The sequence below is a fragment of the Equus przewalskii genome, chromosome 26 (genome assembly GCF_037783145.1).
Source record: "Equus przewalskii isolate Varuska chromosome 26, EquPr2, whole genome shotgun sequence".
Classification (NCBI taxonomy): domain Eukaryota; kingdom Metazoa; phylum Chordata; class Mammalia; order Perissodactyla; family Equidae; genus Equus; species Equus przewalskii.
The window spans coordinates 26,312,032-26,339,927 of record NC_091856.1 but is presented as its reverse complement, the minus strand read 5'-3'; the positions used below and the strand labels follow the sequence as shown (position 1 = coordinate 26,339,927).

The 27,896-nt window shown below is 37.8% G+C and overlaps 2 protein-coding genes across 2 annotated transcripts; both read right to left on the bottom strand.

The window, feature by feature from the left end:
* Positions 1-252: 252 nt before the first annotated feature.
* Positions 253-1,197, bottom strand: LOC103555890 (olfactory receptor 1G1-like). Its single transcript, XM_008527703.1, has one exon. The coding sequence runs from the start codon at positions 1,195-1,197 to the stop codon at positions 253-255; it is 945 nt and encodes a 314-aa protein (XP_008525925.1).
* Positions 1,198-21,450: 20,253 nt separating this feature from the next.
* LOC103555889 (olfactory receptor 1N2-like) lies at positions 21,451-22,440 on the bottom strand. The gene has a single exon (XM_008527702.2). It carries the CDS (start codon positions 22,402-22,404, stop codon positions 21,451-21,453), a length of 954 nt encoding a protein of 317 aa, XP_008525924.1. The 5' UTR covers positions 22,405-22,440.
* Positions 22,441-27,896: the final 5,456 nt, after the last annotated feature.

The window sequence follows — 27,896 nt, the reverse complement described above, 5'->3', positions numbered from 1 at the left end:
ATGAAGATCTAAGCATAAGACCGGGAAAAAATAACTTTACATATTGTACAATTTTTATTCTAAGTCTCCCAGAAACACTACATGATAAATATTATTTTACCTCCTTTAATGAGTGGGGAGATTGTGGCTCAATGAGGTTATTTAACTTGCCCTATGTTGGAAAGCTAGTAAGTGGCAGATGCAGGATTTGGACATAGGTACCATGACAACTCTATAAATTGATTTCCCCTGACCAAAATGGTGTATTTAACGTCATGGAGATTGGAGTGCCCTTCTGCTCAGGAATCTCCCCAAAGCACTCTTTATGTCTTTGTTTCTCAGGCTATAGATGAATGGGTTCAGCATGGGGGTCACCACAGCATACATCACTGCTGCAATCCTGTCCTTGCTGGCTGAATCAGTAGTGGAGGAAATGAAGTACACCCCAATAGCAGACACATAGAACAAGAAAACTGCTGAGAGGTGGGACCCACACGTGGAGAAGGCCTTCCACTTCCCAATTGCTGATGGGATTCTCACAATGGCAGCCACAATGCGGACATAAGAAATGATGATTAGCAAGGGGATCAAGATGGTTAATGTCCCTCCCCAGTATATCAGCACACATTGGTTGGCATAAGTATTGGAGCAAGAGAGCTTCAACATGGGGAGGAGTTCACAAAAGAAGTGGTGGATGATGTTGTCAGTGCAGAAGGATAATTGAGCCAAGAGAATTGTGTGGGTTAGAGAGTATGAATGAGCAAGGATTAGGGACATGATCACCAGCAGGATAGAGCATCTGGGACTCATGACCAAGGTATAGTGAAGCGGGTGGCAGATAGCCAGAAGCCGGTCATATGCCATCACTGCCAGTAGGAAAACATCTAGACCAATGAACCACAGGAAGAAGTAGATCTGAGACAGGCATCCAGTGTAGGTGATGGTATGCCTTTGGGCCTGGATGTTCACCAACATCTTGGGGACTGTGGTAGATGATAAACACAGGTCAGTGAGGGAAAAGTTGGCCAGGAAGAAGTACATAGGGGTGTGGAGGTGTGGATCAGAGGCAATGACCATGACAATGACAACATTGCCTACCACAGTGACCAGGTACATACTCAGGAAGATGCTGAAGAGGAGAGGCTGCTTTCCCTGATGCTCAGACAGGCCCAGGAGGAGGAATTCAGATACACTGAATGTGTGGTTTCCTGGTTTCATGTCGCTAGTGTAACTGAGGAATAAAATTGAGATGACACTTCAAAAACTTCTTGTCCTAATATTGTCTAGATGGAAAGAAAAGCATAAAAAAAGATGGAATCAGAATATTAATAGCTGTGCATTATATCATTGAAACCTGAAAAAGCTTTGTGAAATAGTTATTATGCCCATTTTGTTGATGAAAGAACTGCGTTTCCTACAAAGAGCCAGAGGTAAAGTCAAATCTAGCAACTCTGATTTCAGAGTCTGTGATCTTAACCTCTTTACTAATCTACTTCTGATGAGGCACCCAGATCTAACTCATTTATTCACTCCACATTCCATGAGTACTTAGTATGTTCTAGCCTTTGCTCTATATAGCAGAGAAACAATAGTAACAAATACAACAAGGTTCCTGCTGTCACGTGGAAACTATTCTAGTCAGAGGAGTCATATAATAAATAAACACTTACACAAGCAGGAAAATAAGTGCTAAAATGAAAACAAAATATAGCAATGACTAGCAGATTACTTTAAACTGAATGGTCAACAAAGAATTCACTATGGAGAAATGGAGAAGAAGGAGCCAGGTAAAGAATGAGTGGAAGAAGGTTTCAGAGGCAGGGAACAGTAAGCACAAATATACGATAAGAGTATGTATTTGAAGAAACAGGAAGAAGGCAAGTGGGGCTCAGGTATGGTGAGCAAAGGAGGGGGGTAGGAGAGATGATTGAGGAGGGAGGCAGGAGCAAGTCGTATATGGCTGTGAAGTGCAGATTCTCAGTACAATCAGACACCTGTATGCAAGAGTGGGTGTTTAAGCAGCAGATGGCTGTGATCTGATCTATGGTATGGAAAGATCATCCTGCTACTGTGGGCAGAAGGATTTTAGGTGTCAGAGTGCAAACAGAGAGGCCAGTAAGGAAACATATACAGGACCAGGGCAAGGAGATAGAGTGAAGTGGGTGGGTTGGGGCTGTGTTTTAGAGAGTTGAGTGACTTGCCCAAGGAACCACAAGTGGTGGATCTGGGCTCTCTGGTAAAAGGCCCTTCACTCCTCCAGCTGCACCCTTAGAGGTACAAATAGTAAAGCTCCCTAAAGCAAACAGAAAAGAATTAAGATGATGTCCCTCATCAACTGGGGCCAATTAAAAATGACATAGATAAAAGAATCAGAGAAATGTTCTGTACCATATTTCTCAAATGGCAGAATCCCTGGAATATGCTGGACACATAATAAGACTAAGAGGAGGGAGCCAGAGATATGAATAATGCTGAGTTATTCTCAGAAAGAGAAGCAATGAATAAGGCAAAGTCTTCAGGGGCCATTTACAGGGTTGTAGATATACTAATCATTTATGATGTGTTTACTCTGTGTCAATATCTATCATTTAATCTATACAATGTAATGCTGAGTATATTTACCCTACATTTCAGATAAGAAAATAGAGAGCTGAGAAAGGCAAACTGACCAGCCTAACATCACACAGCTAATAAGAAGATAAGTCAATATTCAAACTGAGATCTGTCTTCTACCAAACCTGGAAGTTAGTCCATTACACAATTCCACCTGCTAAGGAAGTCAAACCTTTATTTTCTCATGCGTACTATAGATATTTATCAACTATTTTGGGAAAGTAACCATGTAGAGTAGACCATCCTTTAGGGTGCCTCCATGTTGGGTCTAGGGAGCTATGTTTGTAATTTTTCATCTAATGAAATATTTATTGATTGCCTATCTTATGACAGGAATGCCTGTGGCCACTGGATATTTAAACTTAATCAAAACAGGCACAGTCCCTTGTGCTTATAGGCTAATTGGGGAGACTGACAATAAACAGTTAAGCAAGTAAATATATCGTCAAAAACTCTGATTAGTATTGAAAAAGAGAGGTATGGTAGTATGACTGAGAAAATTTCATTGGATGGCCTACTTTAGATTAGAGTTCCGGGAAAACTTCTTTGCGAGAGTTAAATATAATTTGAGACCTGCAGTGGTAATTAGCTATGTCTGAAGTAGAAGAAAGAAGAGTAGGGACATAAACCTTCCAACATATTTGAAGGTCACAAGGTCATAAAGGGCCTGGCCAATGTGGGAAGACGAGTGTGGCTGGAGAATTGTGAGCAAGAGTTGCATAAAGTATAACCTGGGCTCTCTGGCCACAGGTGATTGACTCAGGGAGTCAGATGAATCAAACTGAGTCAATTGAGCTATCTTTTCAACACTTGGAGTTAGTGATATAGAGAGTTTAACCAGTTTGTTTTGGGCTCTGAAGCTATAAGTTCATGTAGAAATTGAAGTTCCTGTAAAGTTAGGAAAAGAGGCAGCATCCTGGGCACCAGAGCCCTGTGTAAACCTTTGTTAACAGGAACAGAATCTAAGATGTATCTGCAGAGAGGACACTGGAAGAAACTTGGAGAAAAGAGCAGTTAGGAGATGTGGCATTCCAGAAAGTTAGAGTAGCTACCTCCTGCTTTTGCAGCGTAATTTCATTCTTGTGAGTAATTTTTTTCCTCCCATAACAAATGGCAGAATGACCTACTGCTCAAGAAGGCCAACTCTCAGATAAAACAGACTTGGGTGTCCATCCTTCCTCTGTCATCTATTACCTATGGATAAATTACAAACATCCCAATGATCGCAACAACAATAGTGAGAAGAAGAGTTAACATGTATTGACTGTTGACATCCTGCCAGGCACTGTGCCAAAAGTGCTTTACTTATTTTGTCTCATTGTATTTTCACTGTCTTATAAGATGAACTCTCTATTTTTCAGATAAGAAACTGAGGTATGAAGAGGTGAAGTAATTTGTTTCAAATGAGGCACCTGGTAAATAGTCAAGCCCAGACTTGAACTTGGGCCTACCAGATTCAGCTCTTACCCACCTGATCTTAACCAGTCTCAGATGTTATGGAGCAGTGGGGTTCTGCAGCCTTAGCACTTTCCCCTTGGACGACAGCAAATTCACATCACAGCTCCGTGTGGAGACTTGGCCTCTTCCCCTTATGGAACGGAAATGAATTCCAGTGTTGTACACAACTGTGGAATAGAATTCTGGAGTCAAAATAAATGAAACTGAGGCAGCCTGAGGGGCCTCATGCTGGGAATATTTACCAGGTTTGGAGGCTCCAGTGTTCTCATTAGTGGGAACAAAGACTAATTGTCTCTGAATCCCTAAAGAGAGGAGGAGCAGTGCTGTTTTCAAGTGGGATTCCTGTTCTACTTGCAAACTCTCAGACTATGTTCCCTTGTCCATCACTTTGGGAGGCGCTGCTCTGGGCTCACTACTCTTGCCCTATTCACTTCCATCTGTGACTCAGAAAGAGGAACTGGGGTAAAGGGTCCAGATGGAGACAGCAGAGATGAGGCATCTATTTCTTCATCTGAACTTGACATTGTCTTAGCCCAAAGTATCTTGGCCAATATTCTAACCCTTCTCTGTGTTATTATCCTCACCAAGTGCAACTTGGGTGTCTTTCGTGGAACAGAAGTTCTTAAATTTAATGTAGACCAATTTATCAGTTTTATCTGATTTACTTTGCTTACCTTTTTTTTGGTGAGATTCATCAATGTTTACTGTGTATTTGGTTTATTTATTCTCATTCTGTTTAGGGTTTAGTCATGTAAATATACCACAATTTTTAATCCATTATAATGTAAGTGGGTATTTAGGTTATTTCTGGTTTTAGACTATTGTGAATAGAGCTCCTGTGGATATTCTTGTAAATATCTTTTGATAAGCATCTGTGTGCACTTCTTTGGAGTACATACCTAGGAGTGGAAATGCTGGGTCATGGGGAGGCCTTAACAGATCCTACCCAATGGCACTCCAGTGGTTTTGTACCAATATAAACCCCCATTTTTAGCATAAGAGTGTTTTAGTTGCTCCACATCCTCAGCAAGACTCAGATTGCTAGTCTTTTAAATTTTGTCCAAGCTGGTAAGTGTGTAATTGTATCTCATGGTGATTTTAATTTTTATTTCTTTGATATGAACTGAATTTGAACACCTTTTAATATGTTTATTATTCAGTTGGGTATCTTCTTTGTGAAGTAGCTATTCAAATATTTTCCTTATTTTTCTATTGCATTTTCTCCCTTTTTCTTTTGATTTGAAGAATCTTTTATATACTCTGGATTCGATTTCTTTGTGGAAGATATATGGACAGATGATAGATAGAATCTTCTAGTCTGCGAGTTGCCTTTTCACTATCTAAATGATATATTTTGATGAACAACAGACAGTAAATTTAATGTAGTACAATTTATCTATTTGTTCCTTTGTGATTAGTACTTTTTGTGTTTTGTTTTAACCTGACCAAATATATAAAGATATTGTCCCATGTTATTTCCTAAAAGTGTTTGTTTTCTACTTTTTATGTTTAGATCTATAATCCTTCAGGAAGTAATTTTTGTTTATGGTATGAGTTATAATTCATCTTTCTTCTTTATAGATATTCAATTACCCCAGCAGCATTTGTTGAAAAGGCCATCCTTTCCTCACTGCTTTGTAATATCACCTTTGTCATAAATATATGTATAAGTATATAGCTATGCCTGCAAATCTTTGTAGAAATAAGTTTTTATTTCTCTTGGGTAAATATCTAGGAGTGGAAATGCTGGGTCAAGTTAGCTTTCTAAGAAATTGACCAGCTGTTTTCCAAAATGGCTCTACTTTGTGCATTACCACAGACAATGTGTGGGAGTTACAATTCCTTAAATCCTCACCTCCACTAGGTATTGTCAGTCATTTGAAGTTTAGCCATTCTAGTGGGTTTGTGGTGGTAACTCACTGTGGTTTTCATTTCCATTTATCTAATGCCTAATGAGTGTGAGTGTCTTTACACATGCTGATTTGCTATATATCTTCTTTGGTGAACTATCTGTTAAAATGTTTTGCACATTTTTAAAATATTTGGGTCACTTGTCTTAGGTATATATTCTGGATCCAAGTGTTTATTAGAAATATGTTTTGCAAATATTTTCTGCCAGTCTGAGGCTTGCCTTTTTATTTTATGAAAAGTTTCTTTTGGAGAGCATATATATTTCATTTTCATGAAGTCCAAATTATAAAGTTTTCTTTTATAGTTCTTGACTTTAGAGTCTTGTTTAAGACATTTTTGCCTACTCCATGTTTACCAAGATTTTGTCCTATGTTTTATTCTAGTAGTTTTATAGTTATAATTCTTATACATCTGACTCATTTCAAGTTAAATTTTGTATGTTGTGCAGCATAAGAGTCTATGTCCCTTTAAGACATATTGATATTGAGCCTGCTTGCATCATTTGTTGAAACAATATTCTTCCATATTGAATCGCCTTGGTGCATTTCTAAAATATTAATTGACTATATATGTATTGATCTACTTCAGGATTATTCATTGTTTCATTGATCTGTATTCCTATTCTCATGCTATTATTAATTTCTTCATTCCTGTGGATTTATAAAATGTTTTGAAACTAGGTAAAGTAAGTGTGCCAGTTTTGTTTTTCATTTTAAGTTGTTTTGGTTATTCTGATTCCTTTTCATTTCTATATAAAATTAAGAATTAGGTTCTAAAAGTATCCTGCTGGTATTTTGAGTTTGATTGCATTAAATTTATAGATAAATTTGGGAGAGAACTGGCACCATAATAATATTGAGTCATCCAATCCATGAGCAAGGTATATATCTATTTATTTAAGTCCTCTTTAATTTCACTTTTGAATGTTTTGTAGTTTTTAATGTAGTGATATTGCACATGTTTTGTTAAATTTATCCATATGTACCTCTTAGCTGTTATACTGTTATAACTTGTATATTAAATTTTTCAATTCTCAATTGCTCATTGCTCGGATATAGCAATACCATTGATTTTTGGGTTTTGTTCATTAATTTTGCATCCTGCTACCTTGCTAAGCTCCTATAGTTCAGATAGATTTTGGGGAGGATTTTTTGTTTTCTTTTCCCTATTTTCTGCCTTCCTTTAGATTAATTTAGTTTGTATTATTATCTTTATCTCTATTATTGGCTTCTTAGGTGCATGCCTTATTTTTGCTTGTTATAGTGCTCTATGGTTTACAGTATACATCTTTGATTTATTCTAGTCTAACTTCAGTTACAATTTTACATGTTAATATATATTATAAAACTCCCGGAAGTTTCTGTTGTATTTCTATACCCTTTGTGTTTTAGCATACATTTTACTTCTACATGTTACAAATCTCACCACATATTTGTTATTATTATAGATTTAAACAATCACAGATTTTATATAGATTAAAAATGTGAAAATGTCATATATTTACCATTTCTAGTATTCTTTTATTTTTTTTCAAAGATTGCCACCTGAGCTAACAATTGTTGCCAATCTTCTTTTTTTTTTTTTGTCTTTTTCTGCTTTTTCTCCCCAAATCCCCCCAGTATATAGTTGTATATTTTAGTTGTGGATCCTTCTAGTTGTGGCACATGGGGTGCCACCTCAATGTGGCCTGATGAGCGGTGCCGTGTCTGCGCCCAGGATCCGAAACAGGGAAACCCTGGGCCGCTGAAGTGGAGCACGCAGACTTAACCACTCGGCCATGGAGCCGGCCCCATTTCTAGTATTCTTCATTTCTTTGTAGACAGGAACACATTTTCTATCAGTTAGTCATTTCCTTCTGCTTTGAAAACACCTTTTACATTTCTTTAGTGCTGACCTAGTGATAGTTTGACTTTTCTGGTCTTTTGTTTGTCAAAATTCAATTTTAAAAGAGATTCCCTGGGTTTATAGCACTTTTTAAAATTTTTATGTTTTTTCAGATGTACATCATAATATATTTCAAGTTCTGTGCAGACTACATCATGTTCACCACCCAAAGACTGCTTATGATCCATCACCACACATGTGTGCCTAATCACCCTTTCGCCCTCCTCCCTCTACCTTCCCCTCTGGTAACCACCAATCCAATCTCTGTTGCTATGTGTTTGTTTGTCATCAGTTTTATCTTCTACTTATGAGTGAGATCATATGGTATTTGACTTTCTCCCTCTGAGTTATTTCACTTAGCATAATACCCTCAAGATCCATCCATGTTGTCACAAATGACTGGATTAGATTATTTCTTATGGCTGAGTAGCATTCCATTGTGTATATATATCACATCTTCTTTACCCATTCATCCCTTGATGTGCACCTAGGATGCTTCCAAATCTTGGCTGTTGTGAATAATGCTGCGATTAACGTAGGGGTGCATGTATCTTTATGCATTTGTGTTTTCAAGTTCTTTGGATAAATACCCAGAAGTGGGATAGCTGGATCATATGGTAGATCTATCCTTAATTTTCTGAGGAAACTCCATGCTGTTTTCCAGAGTGGCTGCACCAGTTTACACTGCCACCAGCAGTGTATGAGGATACCCTTCTCCCCACATCTTCTCCAACGCTTGTTGTTTCCTGTCTTGTTAATTATAGCCATTCTGACCATAGAGAGGTGATATCTCATTCTAGTTTTGATTTGCATTTCCCTGATAGTTAATGATGCTGAACATGTTTTCATGTAGCTGTTTGGCCATTCATATATCTTCTTTGGAGAAATCTCTGTTCAGATCTTTTTCCCATTTTTCAATTGGGTTGTTTTGTTGTTGTTGTTGAGACATATGTGTTCTTTGTATATTTTGGATATTAACCCCTTATCCGATATATGGTTTGTAAATATCTTCTCCCATTTGTTAGGTTGTCTTTTTGTTTTGTTGATGGTTTTCTTTGCTGTGCAGAAGATTTTTAGTGTGATGCAGTCCCATTTGTTTATTTTTTCTTTCGTTTCCCTTGCCAGTCAGACATGGTACTTGAAAATATGCTGTCAGGACCGATGTCAAAGAGCCTGCTAACTATGTTTTCCTCTAGCAGTTTCATGGTTTCAGGTCTTACATTCAAGTCTGTAATCCAGTTTAGTTGATTTTTGTACATGGTGTAAGATGATGATCTACCTGCTTTCTTTTACATGTGTCTGTCCAGTTTTCCCAAAACCATTTATTGAAGAGACTCCCCTTTCTCCATTGTATGCCCTTGGCGAAAATTAACTGTCTATATATGTGTGGGTTTATTTCTGGAATCTCGATTCTGTTGCATTGATCTGTGTGTCTATTTTTGTGCCAATACCATACTGTTTGTGTTACTATAGCTTTGTAATATATTTTGAAATCAGGGAGTGTGATACCTCTAGCTTTGTTCTTTTTCCTCAGGATTCCTTTGGCTATTCTGGGTCTTTTGTTGTTCCATATAAATTTTAGGATTTTTTCTTCTTTTTCTGTGAAAACTGTTGTTGGAACTTTGGTAGGGATTGTATTGAATCTATAGACTGCTTTAGGAAGCATGGACGTTACTATGTTAATTCTTCCAATCCAAGAGCACAGAATATCTTTCCACTTCTTTGTGTCTTCTTCAATTTCTTTCAATAATGTTTTATAGTTCTTGGTTTACAGATCTTTCACCTATTTTGTTAAGTTTATTCCTAGGTATTTTATTCTTTTTGTTACAGTTGTAAATAGGATTGTATTCTTAATTTCTCTTTCCGCTACTTCATTGTTAGTCTATAGAAATGCAACTGATTTTGTATGTTGATTTTGTATCCTGTGACTTGACTGTATTCATTTATTATTGCTAAAAGTTTTTTAGTGGATTCTTTAGGGTTTTCTATATGTAAAATCATGTTGTTCTCAAATAGTGACAGATTCACTTCTTCTTTTCCAGTTTCAATCCTTTTTATTTCTTTTTCTTGCCTGATTGCTCTGCCTAGGACTTCCAACACTATCTTAGATAAGAGTGGTGACAGTGGGCATCCTTGTCTGGTTCCTGTTCTTAGAGGGATAGCTTTCAGTTTTTCTCCATTGGGAATGATATTAGCTGTCGGTTTGTCATATATGGCCTTTATTATGTTGAGGTATTTTCCTTTTATAACCATTTTATTTAGAGTTTTAATCATAAATGAATGTTGTATCTTGTCAAATGCTTTTTTGCATCTACAGAGATGATCACATGATTTTTATTCCTCATTTTGTTAATATGATCTATCACATTGATTGATTTGCAGATGTTGAACTATCCCTGCATCCCTGGAATGAAACCTACTTGATCGTGATGTATGATCTTTTTAATGTATTGTTGTATTTGATTTGCTACTATTTTGTTGAGGATTTTTTGTATCGATGTTCATCAGTAATATTGGATTGTAATTTTCTTTTGTTGCGTTGTCCTTGTCTGGTTTTGGTATCAGATAATGTTTGCTTCATAGAATGAGTTAGGAAGCCTCCCCTCCTCTTCAATTTTTTGGAAGAGTTTGAGAAGGATAGGTATTAAGTCTTCTTTGAATGGTTAGTAGAGTTCACCAGGGAACCCATCTGGTCCTGGACTTTTATTTTTGCGGAGGTTTTTGATAACTATTTTGATCTCCTTACTGGTCATTGGTCTATTCAATTTCTCTACTTCTTGATCCAATTTTGGAAGGTTGTATGATTGTAAGAATTTATCCATTTCTTCTAGCTTATCCAGTTTGTTGGTGTATAGCTTTTCACAGTATTCTCTTATAATCTTTTGTATTTCTGAGGTGTCTGTTGTAATTTCTCTTCTTTCATTTCTGATTTTATTTATTTGAGAGTTCTCTCTTTTTTTCTTGGTGATTCTAGCTAAAGGTTCACCAATTTTGTTTATCTTTTCAAAGAGCCAGCTCTTGGTTTCATTAATTTTTTCCATTGATTTTTTAGTCTCTATTTCATTTATTTCTTCTCTGATTGTTATTATTTAATTCCTTCTGCTGATTTTGGGCTTTGTTTGCTCTTCTTTTTCCAACTCCTTTAGATGTGCTGTTAGATTGTTTATTTGGGATTTTTATTGATTGTTGATATACACCTGAATTGCTATAAACTTTCCTCTTGAAAATGATTTGGCTGTATCCCATAGATTTTGGCATGTCATATTTTCAGTTTCATTTGTCTTTAGGTATTCTTTGATTTCTCCTTTGACTTATTCATTGACCCAATTGTTGTTCAGTAGGACTTCGTTTAATCTCCACATTTTTGTGGCTTTTCTGATTTTCCTCCCTTGGTTGATTTCTAGTTTCATACTTTTGTGGTCAGGAAAGATGCTTGGTATTATTTCATTCTTCTTAAATTTATTGAGACTTGTTTTGTGGCCTAATATGTGATCAGTCCTGGAGAATGTTCCATGTGCATTTGAAAAGAATGTGTATTCTGTGGTTTTTGGATGGAATATTCTATCTATATTTACTAAATCCACCTGATCTAATGTGTCATTTAAGAACAATGTTTCCTTATTGATCTTCTGTTTGGATGATCTATCGTTTGGTATAAGTGAAGTGTTAAAGTCCCCTACTATTATTGTGTTACTGCCTATTTCTCCTTTTATGCCTGTTAATACTTGCTTTGTATATTTAGGTGCTCCTATGTTGGGTGCACAGATATTTACAAGTGTTATATCTTCTTGTTGGATTATTCCCTTTTTCATTATGTAGTGCCCTTCTTTGTCTCTTGTTACAGATTTTGTTTTAAAGTCTAATTTGTCTGATATAAGTGTTGCTACCTCCACTTTCTTTTCTTTGTCATTTATGTGGAGTATCTTTTTCTCTCAGTTCACTTTCAGTTTGTGAGTGTCTTTAGTTCTGAAGTGTGTCTCTTGTATGCACCATATATACGGGTCTTGTTTTTTTATCCAGTCGGCCCCCTTATGTCTTTTGATTGGTGCTTTAGTCCATTGACATTTAAAGTAGCTATTGATAAAAATGTATTTATTGCCATTTTGTTACTTTTTTCCCAGGTATTTTAGTAGTTTTTCTCTGTTCCTTTCTTCTTCTCTTGCTCTCTTCCTTTGTGGTTTGATGGCTATCTTTAGTAATATGCTTGATTTCTTTCTTCTTACTTATTTGTTTACTTATTATGTGTCTGGTTTATGATTACCATGAGGTTTCTATATTCTACCTATATTGTAATCTATATTGAGTTGATATTCTCTTTATCTTGACTTCTTTCCAACAGCTCTACTTTTTTAATCCCCTCCTCCTACATTTTATGTTTTTGAAATCATATCTAATCTCTTGTTTTCTATGTTTCTATCCATTTCCCTCTTATCATTGTAATAGGTAATTTTGATACTTTTGTCTTTTAACCTATATCTCATCTTCTTAGGTGGATGATCTGCTCCCTTTACTGTATTTTTGCCTTTAGCAGTGATTTTATTGCCTTTTCTTTTTTTGGATAATTTTCTTATCCCTATTTGTGGTCTTCTTTTTCCCACTTAAATAAGTCCATTCAGCATTTCTTGTGGAACTAGTTTCTTGGTGATAAACTCCTTTAATTTTTGCTTCTCTGGGAAGCTATCTCTTCTTCCATTCTGAATGATAACCTTGCTGGATAGGGTATTCTTGGCTGCAGATTTTTTCCTTTGAGCACTTTAAATATGTCATGCCACTCTCTTCCAGCCTGTAGTATTTCAGTTGAGAAGTCCACCGATGGCCTTATGGGCTTTCCTTTGTATGTCACTTGTTGCCTTTCTCTGGCCACTTGTAGGATTCTCCCTTTATCTTTAATTTTGGACATTTTAATTATAATGTGTCTTGGTGTACGCCTCTTGGTGTTCATCTTGTTTGGTGCTCTCTGTGCTTCCTGTGCTTGGATGTCTGTTTCCTTCCTTATGTTAGGAACGTTTTCAGCTATTATTTCTTCAACTAGATTCTCTGCCCCTTTGTCTTTCCTTTCTCCTTCTGGGACACTTATAATATGAATGTTAGTGTGCTTGATATTGTCCCAGAGTTCCGTTAGACTGCTCCCATTCTAATTCTTTTTTCTTTTATCTGTTCAGCTTGGGTGATTTCCTCTAGTCTTTCTTCCAGCTTGCTGATCCATTCTTCTGTATCATCTACTCCTCTGCTGAGTCCCTCTAGTGAATTTTTCATTTCCAGTATTGTATTCTTCATTTCTGATTGGTTCTTTTTTAGATTTTCCACTTCTTTTGTTGATGAGCTCAGTGTGTTCATCCAGTCTTCTCCCAAGATCAATGATCATCCTTATGAGCTTTTGTTTGAACTCTTTGTCAGGTAAATTGCTTATTTCTGGTGTATTTAGTTCTTTTTATGGAGTTTTGTCCTGTTCCCTTTCTTGTAATGTATTCCTTTGCCTCCTCATTATGCTTCTTTCTTTGTGCTTATATCTATGTATTAGGTGAGTCAGCTATGTCTCCTGAGCTTGGAGAAGGAGACTTATGTAAGAGATGCCTTTTGAGGCTTAGCAGTGCGCTTCCCTCTCATCACCAGTCTAAATGATCCAGGAGTGACCCCTGTTTGGGCTGCTTGTGTGCTTCTGCTGTGGTAGGGTTGCTCCCACTTGAGGTATACAGGGAGTCTAGTCTTATCCTCCCTGGCTGACGGTTTGTAAATTGGGTTTGAGGAGCCCCAGCTCCTTTGGCTGCAAGGTGCTTACAGTTGCTGTAGGCCCCGGGCCTGCAAGGCCTTTGTAAGCTCTCTTAGGATTGCAGCTGAGTGAGGCTGGCCCTTGGCACAGGAGCACCCAAGTGTTTCAGGCTTTGGAAGGTATAGTCAATCCTCTTTGTGGTTGATTGTGAAGCACAGGTCTTCTGCCACTAATAAGCCCCACCCCCCCACTGGTCCACACACACTGTCAGCACAGCACTGGTCCATGCCCACTTCCCAACCCCCTAGAGTATAGCCAGTTGCCCCACTGCAGAGGTACCCACCTCTCCACCAATGCGCCCCACAGTTCACCTGGTCCTCACACAGGCCCTGCCCTAGAGAGGTGGACACACTCACCTGCCTGTAGAGGATCAAGGCACCCAGTCTATGCAGGCCAACAAGTAGCCTGAGGGCTGCTTTTGGGTGGGGCATGTCTCTAGGGCAGACTTCCTGCCCTGGCTGAACTGGATTAAATCTGCACTCTAGTGGGCGTGGGAGACCCTTGGGCTATCAGGCCAGGGGAAGAACTTCAATGGGGTCTGCCAGTGGCTGTCTCAGCATGCCTGTAGTAGGTCACAACAATGGTCACCACCAAATTTTCAGTCTCTAGAGATGTCTCACCTCTCGCCAAGATGCACCCAGAGCCTACCAGGTAAGTCTCTTTTCACCAAAGGACTCTGCAGCTGTCTTTTTGGTGATTTTAGGTTGCTCTGTGAGATGGGTGAATTTATGTGTTGTCCCTTTAAGAGCCAGGTTTTTCAGCTTTCCTTGGATAGCTTTTCTGGGGATATTTCTGGCTGCAGTTAATAGCCAGTGAAGCCAGAGAGTAGGACACTGTTCTCAGTTGTGCTGAGTCTGAAAGATGCTTATATTGGTAATGTGCCCCCGCTAAGAAGTGGGGACTTCTCCAGGGAGGGCTGCGTACCTTAGGGTGACTCCCACCCACCTAGCTGTGAAGCTCTGATGCTCATGTTGGTGGCTTTTTTCCCCTCTAGAAGGAATTTCTGCCTCTTCCACATCAGTCAGGACTGTCCCTTGTTGTGGGGGTTCTTTTTATCCAGTTGTCACTTTTCTCTCCAGGTAATTTTTCTAAGAATAGTTGTAACCTGGTTGTGTTTGTGGGAGGAGGTGAGTTCAGAGTCTGCCTAGGCTGCCATCTTGACAAGATCTCCGTTTATAGTTCTAAGTTGATCTTTTTTGGTCTTTCATAACTTTAAATATGTCAATCATTTGTCTTTTCTCTTGAATAGTCTTTAATGCAATTCTACATAGTTTTTATCTCTGCTTCTACATATGTATATATCTTTTTTACTTTGCTTTTACTATTTTCTTTTTATGACTCATTTTATAAACTTAATTTTGATGCACTTTGGTATGATTTCCTTTCTGTGGCTTTGGCTTGGGTTTTTTTTGAGCTGCTTAAATTTTGAAGCATACAGTATTCCTAAAATTTGGAAAGTTTTAAGTCAATATTACTTCATATAATTTTTCTGCACTCTCCTCATCTCCTGGGCCACAAATTGTCTCACAAGTCAATGATACTCACTTTTCTTTTTAATCTATTTTCTCTTTGTGTTTCATTTTGGATAGTGTAATGGGGTTGAAGTGTGCCCCCCTCCCTAAATTCATATGGTGAAATTCTAACCCCCAGTATCTCAGAAAGTCATTTTACTTGGAAATAGAGTCATTGCAGATGTAATTGGTTAAGACGCAGTCATTTTGGAGTAGGGTGGGCCCCTAACCCAATGCAGCTGGTGTCTTAAAAAAAGGGGAAATTGAGACACAGATACACACACAGGGAGAACATTGTGTGAAGATTAAGACAGAGATTGGAGTGATGCTTCTACAAACCAAGGAATGACGAAGACTGCCAGAAAACCACCAAAAGCTAGGTGAGACATATGAAAGAGATTCTCTCTCAGAGTCTTCAGAGGGAACCAACCCTGCTGACACCTTTGATCTTGGACTCCTAGCCTTCAGAATTGTATGTTATTAAGCCACCCAGTTAGTGGTACTTTGTTATGATAGTACTAGAAAACTAATATAGGTAGTTTCCATATATTTTCAAGTTAGTGAATCTTTTCTTTGGTGTTGTTCAACTTTCTGTAAGTCCATCAAATATATTTTTCGTTTTGTACATATATATATATATATATGTATTGCTTTTTACAACCACAAAGTTCAATTTGTGTTTTTTATGTTATAAATTCTTCTCCTCAGGACATTTTTGTCGTTCTCTACCATTTGAACATATAGAGTATATTTACAAGACTCTTTCCACACTCTTGTCTTCTGGTTTCCTTCAACTTTGTAATTTCCATGCTTATTTCCACTAATTGATTTTTTTGTCTTGCTAATGACTAATATGTGCCTGCTTCTTTGTATGCCTGGTATTTTTTATTGAATGTCAGACATTAAATTTTAGGTTTATAGATTTTAAGTTTACTTTTCCTCCTTTAAATATTGTTGTACTTTGTTTTAGATGCAGGTTGTTTTTTTTTTAAATATACTTGATCTTTCCAAGGCTTTCTTTTAAGCTTTGTTAGGAAACATCTGGAGCAACCTGTCATCAAGGGAGAATTTGACTCCACTATTGTGGGAATACCCCTTTGAACACTCAGTCCAAGGCTTCTGTTCACTCTGGTTGCTGGGGACACAAACTATTCTCAGTCTTCTATGAGCTCCAGTGAATGATCCACCCAGCACTTTCCAGTGATTTTTTTCTTCAGCCTCAGGTAGTTTAGTTACATACATGTTCAGATCTCTACCTACTCAAAGGCCCAAGGAAGCCCATCTGCAGATATCTGATATTTCTCTGGTAGAATTCCTTTCTTCCTGGTATTCTCCCAATAATTATGGCTATCTTGGCTTCCCTGATCTCCACACATTGTCTCCTCAACTAAGAGAGGTCACTGGGATCTGTTTGGGTTTTCCTTTCTACACTGCAACCTAGAATTACTCTTTAGACAATAGACTTGGAAATCAGAGATCAACTATTTGTTTCCACTCTCTTGGGGATCATGGTTTTGCGTAATTTTTTAAAATAGTAGCTTTATTGATGTAATTTACATATCATAAAATTTAGTGTAATTTCAGTGTAACTTCAGTGAATTTTAATAAATTTAGTAAATTCACAGAGTTACACAGTCCTCACTGCTATCTGATTTTAAAATATTTTCATAACCCCAAAAGAGACCTTGTATCCCTTAGCAGTCAGTCCTTATTCTCCTTTGCCCCCAGCCCTTGGGAACCACCCATCTATATTCTCTTTGTATGGATTTGGCTATTCTGGAAATTTTATACAAATAGAATAATATAATATGAGCTCCTTTTCGATTGACTTTCATTTTGCTTAATATTTTCAAGATCTATCCATATTGTATCATGAATCAGTACTTCATTCCTTTTTATTGCTGGATAACTTTTTATTGTAGGGATGTACCACATTTTATTTATCTGTTCATCAGTTGATGGACATTTGTGTTATTTCCACTTTTCGACTATTGTAAATAGTGCTGCTATGAACATGAATGTGCAAGTTTTTGTGTGGATACATGTTTTTAATTATTTTGGATATATATCTAAGAGTGGGATTTCTGGGTCATATGGCAAATCTATGTTTAGTTTTGGAGAAACTGAAAACTGTTTCCAAAGTGCCTGCAGAATTTCACATTCCCACCATTAATGTGTTAGGGTTCCAATTTTTCTACATTCTTACCAGCACTTGTTATTGTCTGTCTTTTAATTTTAGTCATCTTAGTGGATGTGGAGTGCTATCTTGTTGTGGTTTTGAGTTGAATTTCTGTAATGGCTAATGGATGTTGAGTGTCTTTTCATGTACATATTATCAGCAGACTTAGAGCATGGCCCTTAGCTTGGCCATTGAAACCTTTAGCATTTTTTTCTGGGAATTCCTTTCTCATATATTCATTGAATGTTCTTGGTATTTTATGATCTTCAGCATCAATCCATATGCCCTGAAAGATCAAGACTGTACTACATACGTTAGCACAGTTCTTCTCTCTTGACCATATTAAATTAAATTACTGTAGATTGGACATATCAATTTAGAGAAAGAGAAAAGTTATCTTTGAATGGTTTTATTAATAAATGTTTGAGAATAATCAATTGGCACTCTGCATCCATTCTGAGTTTTTGCTAGTGTATCTTTCTATATTTCAAAAGCTGGAAAGAAGAAAGGAATACTTTTCCCAGACTCCTTTGCAGTGCAGGTCCTCAATGTGAATTAGGTTCTATGGAAGAGATACATTTGTGTGACATTTGGAATATTGAAATAAGATGGAGGGCATCCTTGTTTGGTTTTTTTTGCCTTTTCTACTGTCAGACGTATTGGTGAAGTATTTGCTCTGCAGTAGAATTTCAGTATCCAGTCAGTAAGTACATAGATGCTGAGAGGCAGTTGCATTGGCTGTGGCAGCTAGAGCCCACTTTTCTGTGTCCAGTCATCATGTTAGTGGGAATCAAGAGGTAGTTTGGATGTTGATTTCTGATACTTGGGTTGCAGCTGCAGTGATATGCTCTTGAATTCAGTAGTTCCAGTTGCAATCTTCCAATTCCCCTCCTTCCTAACTGCATGAGATAAAAGTACTTCATGTGGGTAAGACTATTATTGTTCTTAATGTTGCTTTTGGAGACTCATCTTAGAGCCTGTGATTCTATAACACTTTCAATGACTTTGTAAGCACTCAATTCCATGAATTAACTTCATTTCTGCTTAAAATATCATCAGTAGTTTCTTTTTCCTTACTCAGAACTTTGATTAACACAATAGATAAGGAAACGTAGACTTAATCCTGGAATAATTATAACACCAGGCCCCTTATGCTCATGTGGATAGACAGAAAACTCCATCAGTTCAAAATGAAAACATCACAACTGATTTCTAATACAGAGAAAGAATCACTTTTATTTTTGAAAAACTTAATTTTCTTTAAGTCTTCTGCCTCTCGCCCTTATAGCAGGAAATATAATAACTTCATCTAGCATCTGTTTGTTGACAGCTTGGAGTTATCTATCAATTGTCTCTTGAAGAAGAGAAAGATTGATTTTACCTCTAGAGAAAACTCTAGATAACCAAAATATAAATATTGACTAAAACAAGTTGATAAAAATTTTAAAATATATTTAAATTTGATTATCATAGTAATATTTTATTGCAGACAATGTGGAAAATACAAGCTAAAAATGGATGTTGAAGAAAGAAAACAATGACCATACCTAGTTCCATCATGTCCAGGATGGCCACTCTTAATATTTTGGTGTATTTTATTCAAGCATTTTTAGCCAAGTATTACAAATGAGGAATTCATAGTAAATTCAATAATAAGGAATTTGCTATTAAGATTATTCTGTGTAAAATATGCGTTATCAAATAATTGGAAAACCCATACAATAGTCCAAGATATCAACATAGCACAATTTAACTAACGGAGCCCCAATAACTAAAATTTGGGCAGTTTCTGTTTCTCCAATGAGTGATATCATTGTACATAAATTCTTGATAATATTTTTTTAGTATTTCCTTCATGAAACTCCTGGAAGTGAAAGATTAAGTCGTAAAGTACAAATCTTTTTTGTCCTCATTGTATAGATGATCAACTTAATTCCTGAAAATCTATGCCAATTTATATTCCCACTGTCTGTAGCATTTAAGAGTGGCTCCTTTGACTGCCTCCATACAGGTTCAATTATTGTCATTTAAAAACCCAATTACAATATCCAACAGTATTTTAAAATATAAATTTGGTATGGTGTTATTTCCAAAAGTCATTACATTGTGATTCTATACTATGTAAAGGACTATTTCCATTTTCAGAATTTTACTAATTATAATAAGCTATCCATATGCCATAGGATATAGTGGGATACTTAGATACCATATAAAGTCTCTAAGTCTCCATTTACAAAAGAAAAACTTTTCATAATGAAAACAAACTAAAGTTTGATTATAGATTTAAAATGTTAATTGAAGCAGATATAACTTCTGGAAAAAAGTAAAGTGACAATGACTTTTTTATTTATGGAGTCCTTTTTTAGATTATATATGCACTTCTTTTCCAACTCATTTGCTCTGCCTAAACAATAACCCCTTTATTTTCTGAGTCTCTTGAGGGGCAGAGGTGGCTGATAACATTACAAAAGGAAAAATGGATGAGGTATAACTGTACCATATTCCAGCTCCTAAAATTTTCTGGGCTTAGAAATATTTCTAGAAGTATCCTATCCAATCAAGATTCATTAGTTTTACAAAATTCATCCTTGAAAGTGCAAATGGTCCTGTGGAAGAATGAACCTAAATAATAAGTTGAGTGCATGTCTTTTAAGGGATATAATCATATTTGGTTGAGTGCTCCAGAAATGGGAATTTTGACTGGGATAACTAGGATAGTCTGTTCACAGGGCATGGTGTACCTGGGTGACTGGAGGCCAAGGGTGGGGATATTAGACATAAGAAATTAGTTCAGAAAAAAGAGGGATATTATTGACAAACACAGAATTTGGTTTATCTGACCTTTGCTTTAGTATCAGAAATTGCAGGAGTAGGTTGCTGTGGTCAGGGCCAAGTAAACTAATTCAAAGCCAGGATGGTCTAGTCTGCTTTCTCCAGGTGTCTCATTATTCCCACCTCTTTCATCCAAGGAGAAGGGACAGAGGGTGGAAGGGAGGATGGCCAAAGGGAAATGCATGCAGATACAATCTTTTTCTTTTAAAATTTTCTTCCTCTCAAAACAAAATCTAAGGTACAATACATCCAAAAATCATAAATCCTTTTTTAAAAAACTTGGTCCAGGATGAACTTGATCTTGAGACTTCAGAGAGCTCTGTTTAGATGCTTCCTTAGCTCTCTGGGGTGAATTTCTAATTACCGTAAAATTTTTTTGCGCCAACCCCCAATTTTCGTTTCTTGGTTATAAAAACATCTATATGTTTTGAAACATGTAGATATAAAAAAGAAACTAATAACCTGTAAACCTGCTGCAAAATGATAACCACTGTTAAGCTTTGTGACTTCTTGAAACACAAATTTTCACCAGACTATTTTTCATCAAATTATTGCCCTCAAATTTCCAGCACACTTGATTTATCATTTTGTATTTTAGGGAATATTTTATGAAAGAATCCAGAGAATGCACAGTGTACTTAGTACAAAATTGGCACACAGTATGCACACATAAACATTGGCTCTGTTTTGCCTATCCATTACAATAACAGAAAGGAATGCTTTCAAGTTAAAGAAATAGAATATTAAGGAAATACCATAAAATATGTATTAATTTAATTCTTTATCTCCTTCTATAATTATTCAATGTTTGTCATGCTCTCTACAATGTGGTATAGTAGAAAGAGGATGGGTATTAGAATCAAACTTACCTGATTTGGGGAACTTATTTCACATTCTGAGTCATTGTTTCACAATTCTATCTCAAAGAACTGATGTGAAGAACAACGAATAACAGTAGATGATGAATAAATGTTTGTATTCTCATCTCTTCACCTCAAACCATGGCCCTCAAGGGCAGACTTACTTGGGCCATCACATACCTTAGCTCACTCTGGGTACTATACTGGCTTTAGAGATGAGGAGGGAGGAATGGTGTCCCGCTCTTAGGAATGGTTGCTTCACTGGGATCAGGAGAGAGACTGAGGCAGAACACCTCATTCCACAGTCAAGTAAAGGAGTGGAAATATCTTTTTTGTTACATCCCTAACTCAGAGTTACCTGAGAACCTTCCTGTAAAACCAATCTGAGAGTGGTGGAATCATTGAATTGGTGGCGAGCAGAGGCTGATCAGGAGCCAGGATCAGGCATCACCATCATGGTAAGAAGAAGATTTTCCCACCGCCAAATAGTTTACCCAAAGCCTTCTTCATGTCTCTGTTCCTCAAGCTATAGATAAATGGGTTTAGCATGGGAATAATCACTGTATAGAGAATGGCAGCCCTACTTTCCCTCTCTGCAGAGTGAGTTGATGGAGGAAGTAAATACACACCCATAAGAGACCCATAGAAGAGCAGGACCACGGTGAGGTGAGAACCGCAGGTAGAGAAGGCCTTCCACCGCCCTCCGGGAGATGAGATGCCAAACACAGCCCAGGAAATGTGGACATAGGAGAGGATGATCAGCGTGAGGGGAGCCGTGAGGAACATCAGGCCCATGGTGATGATCATCAGCTCATTAACACGGGTATCTGAGCAGGCAAGCTTCAGTAGAGCACTGGGATCGCAGTAGAAGTGGGGGATGGCCTTGTGAGCACAGAAGGCCACACGGGTCAGCAACAATGTGTGCACCAGGGCAGGACAGTTGGTTAGCACCCAGCAGATGCCCAACATTAGTGCACAGAGCTGGGGTCTCATAGCTGTGCTGAAATGGAGTGGCTGGCAGATGGCCACATAGCGGTCATATGCCATCACTGCCAGAATGCAGTTGTCAAGGCCACCAAACATTAGGAGGAAATATAGCTGTGCAAGGCACCCAGAATAGGAGATGGTATGGTTCTGTGTATGAATGTTGGCCAGCATTTTGGGGATCGAAGCAGAAGTGAAACAGGCATCAGCTACTGATAGGTTGGCCAGAAAAAAGTACATGGGAGTATGGAGGTGTGGGTCAGAGCTGATGGCCAGGGTGATGAGTAGGTTCCCCATGATGGTGACCAGGTACATGCCCAGGAAGATGCCAAATAGGAGAGGCTGGTCCTCTGGCCGCTCAGAGAGTCCTAGAAGGAGGAAACCTGCAACAGCAGTTTGGTTCACTCTGCTTGGTTTTCCCATGCCCTGTGGTTCTTGTTATCTGTGCAGATAAAATCCTTTCAAGTGTCAGTATTAAATTATTAAATCCATTCATAGATATATATCTGTGGAGCTAGAAATATTCTGGGGAAATAAAGGAGATTAAATGGGCATTGCCAATAAGAATCTCTGGATCTCATCAAGGATGTAAGACAATACCCAAGGCACACTTAGAGAACAGTCAAAATAATATGCATTCAAGTACAAATTGTGCTTTCTATGCTATAATAGGGTCTAGAGAAAATAGAAAAGAATGGCTGGAGAAATCATTCTAGGCTACTGGAGGAGGTGAGAAAATGACCATATCCTTGAAGGCAAGATTGGAAAAGTCATTTATGCTTACCAATTGAAAAAGAGATACATGATTTCCATCACTGCCCCTACCCAGTACACACACACACACACACATGCGCGTGTGCGCGTGCACACACAATAGCCTTCTGTGTGGAGCCTGAAAGTGACTTTGAAGAACAAGATAGCCTCCTCCATGCTTGCCTCCCCATACCTAGAACTTGACTTCACCCATTCAGCTCCAGTCCCTGTCCTCTTCCCTAATTGGGGGAATAGGATGTGTGGACTCAGGGCAGTGTCTGTGATGTCCTATGCTCCCCATCTGTTGTTAGGCTCTCTCCCCCACAAACAGGACAGGAGGCCACCCCTGCCCCTCCATCACCCTTTTTGCTGTGTCCCTGTCTACTCTCCTCTTTCTTCTGTGCACTAGTATTCACTCTGGGAACTGGTATTTCAGTCCGCTGGTGTCTTGAACATCAACATGATCAGTACCTATTTGTAGAGCCTTGATAAGTGCCACATACTTTGATGATATTGTTTTGTTGTTCACAAGACCATGAAGTAGGTATTATTATCCTCCACAATTTTGCAAATGGTGAAAAGGAGTCTCAGAAATATTTGATGTACTCCAGATAGCTGGTAAATGAGATTCAAATGCAAGTGTATCTGACTCCAAAGCCTGTGCCTTCACCCCTGCACTTATCCTGTATCTCTCTGATACTTAATCTTCATCAGAGGGAGGAAAGGTGAAAGGAATCAGGCTCTCCCTCTCTGCGCTTGATAATAGCTGCTCTATTCTGCTCTCCTAGGATTTAAAGCAAGCTGCTGTAAGAGGTCATTTCACATTGGCCTTGTAGAAACTGTGACCTTAGAAGTTTTTGTGAATATTTATTCCTCCATTTGTTCTTTGGTTCACAGAGAGGGTTCTGATCTTAGGCAGACAGTCACATTATCTACCCTGGAAACTTTTCCTAGTCGTTGGGCTGGGAAGGGATGTGTGTGTGTGTGCATGTGTTTCCTACCCTTTCCAGATTGTCACCTATCAGAGTGTGGATCTTCAGATTCTCCAGTTCTGTTCTCTGGATGGAAAATTCACAATGAGGAAATGTCTGAGACCTTTCTGACTCAGTCAGTGAAGTTGGAGTCTATGGAGTCCCGGGTTTATTAGGACCACCTGGAGTTAACGACTTTCAGCTTCCGTAGGCCTGGGAAGGCAGGAGTCTTTCTTAGGGTTTTAAAGGCTCCTAGAACACCATTCCCCAGAGCTCATTAGAGCCAACCTCAGTGTCATTGTGCTGCCTATTCTCCAGCCAGTTCTGGCTGGGTCCTGGGGGAACTGAGGGCATCTCTCTCCCAGGAGTTACGGTCTCAGATGTGGGTCTTGGAAGTGTGATTCTGAAGCCTCTTGCTAGGATTCAGCATTTCAGCTTGACCAGCAGTCATCCTGGGAACTCCTGCCTATGCACTGGATAATTTAGAGTCTCCCCCATGACTTAGGTAATACTGAATTGAGGGAGACATCAGATTCAAAATTATAATGTGACCACATCTGCTAGTGATTTCCCTAAAGAGAGTAATCCTAACATGAAGCAATTCCCTCAAGCCCTAAACTCTCAATTAAATGAGGCAGCCTACAGAGAGTACAGCAGCCACAATGCCTGATACGTAGCAGCTGCTACAAAAGTTCTGTCTCCTGAATTTTTATTAATACTATCTAATACTTATAAACACTTTCATTACATGATCTCAAGTTATCACAGCAACCTTAGGATGAAGGAACTGTTATTATTCTCATTTTACTGATGAGAAAACTGAGGATAATGACCTGATGAAGGTCATACAACTACTAAATGGAGCTGATGGGATTCCAACCTAGGTGTGCATGACTCTAGAGTCCATGCTCTTAACCACCATACTTTGTCCCAGTAACATTGATGGTTTAAATCATTAATAATTTCATAGATGCAAAATAAACTAATTGTTCTAATTTACATGCCTTTGGTTACTGGTAAGATTAAATATTTGTTTCAGATGATTTTTAACCATGAGTAATTATTTCTCAAATTATCCTGGTTGATATATTTGTACTTTACTTTTTTAAAGATTGGCACTTGAGCTAACATCTGTTGCCAATTTTCCTTCGTCTTCTTCTTCTCCTCCTCCTCCTCCTCCTCCTCCACCTCCTCCTTCTCCTTCTTCTTTCTTCTTTCTTTCCTCTTCTTCTCCCCAAAGTCCGCCAGTATATAGTTGTATATTCTAGTTGTAGGTCTGTCCAGTTGTGCCATGTGGGACACCACCTCAGCATGGCTTGATGAGCAGTGTTAGGTGCACGTCCAGGATCCGAACTGGCGAAACCCTGTGCCAAGCTCGCGAACTTCACCACTCAGCCATGGGGCTGGCCCCTATTAGCAGTTTTGGTTTTTTTTTTCTATTCGCGTGCCCATGCTTTTTTGAATGGATATTAAAGGCAATAAATTAAAATTAAAACATTTTATTCTGTTTCTTTTCTGTCCTTGCAGTTCCATCATGTATTATAGTTTTTAAAAATTATTTTTGTAGTCAAAATCGATAGCTGTTGGGTTTGTGATTTTTTTACATTACTTTTATACTAAAATGTCTTTCTTCTCATAAATCAGGGAAATCTGATTTAATTTTTCTTCTAAATTTTAAATACTATATTTAAATCTTTAACTTACCTGCACTTTATGTTGTGGTATGGTAAGAGAAAAGGATCTAACTTTACTTTTAATTTTTCACACATAGCTGGTTTTATGAGTACTGTTTTTGAATAACTCATGCATTCTCCATTTGTTTGTTAGCTCTGTGCACCTATATGTGGCCTTTCCATATCACCTGGACTGCTCACAGGATGGCAGCTGGGTTCCGAAAGGAAGCTTTTTGAGAGCAAACATTCTAAGGGGTCAAGGTGGAAGCTGCGTGGTGTTCCTAACACCTAGCTTTAGAAATCCTAGAATCTCACTTTCACTACGTCCTACAGACCAAACAAGTCACTAAGGCCGGGCCAGTGACTAAGGGAAGGAAGTTAAGCTCTACAGCTCCATAGGAAGAATAGCAAAGAAATTCATCACTCTTTAATTTACCACAGCCTGCACTCTTGCCACAAAATATTTACATTCTTCCCACATTCAGAATAGACTCACACATCCCAAAAGACTCAAAATCTCAGCCTATTGCAACATCAGGTCAAGTCTAGGATCTTGTCATCTAAATGAGATCTAGGTGAAAATGCATTTCTTCAGATGCATTCCCCCGTGTATTGTTCTTATTACTCTGAAGACCTGGGAATGTGAGAGACAAGTTATTCCCTTTCCCCCTCCACACTCATGGCCAACATGATGGTGACACAGACTGGATCACTGAGACAGACACTCCAAATCCTTGGGGTGGGATCGGGGAGGGTAGGACAGGGAGGAGGACAGGAAGCACATAGCTATGTTTCATTCATTCTCATTGCTGCTAATATACCACTCACAGACATACCAAAATTCATCTATTCTACTGTTGTTAGCCATTTAGATAATTTCCAGTTGGATATTTTACAAATATAGATCGTCCCTGGCTTATGATTTTTCAATTTTACATGATGTCAAAGAAATATACATTCGGTAAAAACAATACATCAAATTTTTAATTTTGATCTTTTCCTGAGTCAGGGATATGCAGTACGATCCTCTCTCGTGATGCTGGACAGCAGCAGTGAGCCACAACTTCCAGTCAACCACATGATCACAAGGGTAAACAAAAGATTCACTCGCAGCCAGTCTGTACACATCCAACCATTACGTTTTTTCACTTTCAGTACAGTATTCAATCAATTACATGAGTATTCATCACTTTATTGTAAAATAAACATTGTGTTAGATGATTTTGCCCAGCTGTAGGCTAATGTAAGTGTTTTGAGCACACGTAAGGTGGGCTAGGCCAAGCTATGATATTCAGTAGGTTAAGTGTAATAAATGTACTTTCCACTTAAGATATTTTCAACTTACTATGGATTTATCAAGATTTAACTCCTTAGTAAGTTGAAGAATATCTGCAATGGTGATATAAACATTCTTGTGTGGAATATATATGCACATTTTAGTTGACTATATGCTTAGTAGTAGAATGATGTACACCTGAAATTTATATAATGTTATAAAACAATGTTACCAAAAAAAAAAATGTAGTGGTGATAAAAAATGCCCCTGACTCTGATTCCAGGGAAAAAGCTTTCAGTATTTCTCCACTGAGTATGATATTTCCTGTTGAAGTTTATTAAATACTTTTGTTGCATCTACTGACATTTTGAAATGATTAGTGTCCTTTTTATATTAATGTAGTGAATTTGATTGCCTTTCAAATGTTAAACTAAACTTTAATCATGAAATAAACCCTTTGGCTCAGTGGAGTAGGCTTTTTGTCTATACCTAGATTCAGTTTTCTAATATTTTGTTTAGAATTTTTTAAACTTGAGAGATCGGTCTTTGATTTTTCTTTCTTGTCATGTACTTCTCAGATTTTGGTATTATGGCTATTCTTGCCTCATAAAAAGAGTTACAAACTGTTTCCTCTTTTATTATTCTGGTTAAAAGTTTGTATAAGACTGTGGTTATTTCTTCTTTAAAAGTTTGGAAGAATCCATCAGTGAAACCATCTGTGACTTGATATTCCCATTTTGGGAACATTTGATAAAGGATTCCATTTCTTTAGTAGTTATTGAGCTACTCAGATTTTCTTTTCCTTTGTCTTCTTTAATATATTTTTGTTTTTGAAGCATCTTCCTATTTTACTCAAAATGTGAAATTCATTAGCTTAAAGTTGCCCATAATAGCTTCATATTGTCTTTACATTTTTTAAAAAACTGAGGAGAGTGGTTGTCCCAGTGATGTAGTGGTTAAGTTTGCACACTCCACTTTGGCGTCCCAGGATTCACCAGTTCAGATCCCGGGTGCAGACCTACATACCACTTATCCAGCCATGTTGTGGCAGGCATCCCACATATAAAGCAGAGGAAGATGAGCACGGATGTTAGCTCAAGGCCAGTCTTCCTCAGCAGAAAGTGGAGAATTGGTGGTGGATGTTATCTCAGGCTAATCTTCCTCAAAAAGAAAAAAACCTAAGGAGAGTAAGCAAGACAAATAATACCTGTAAAAATTAATGAATGTTTATATGTGTATATA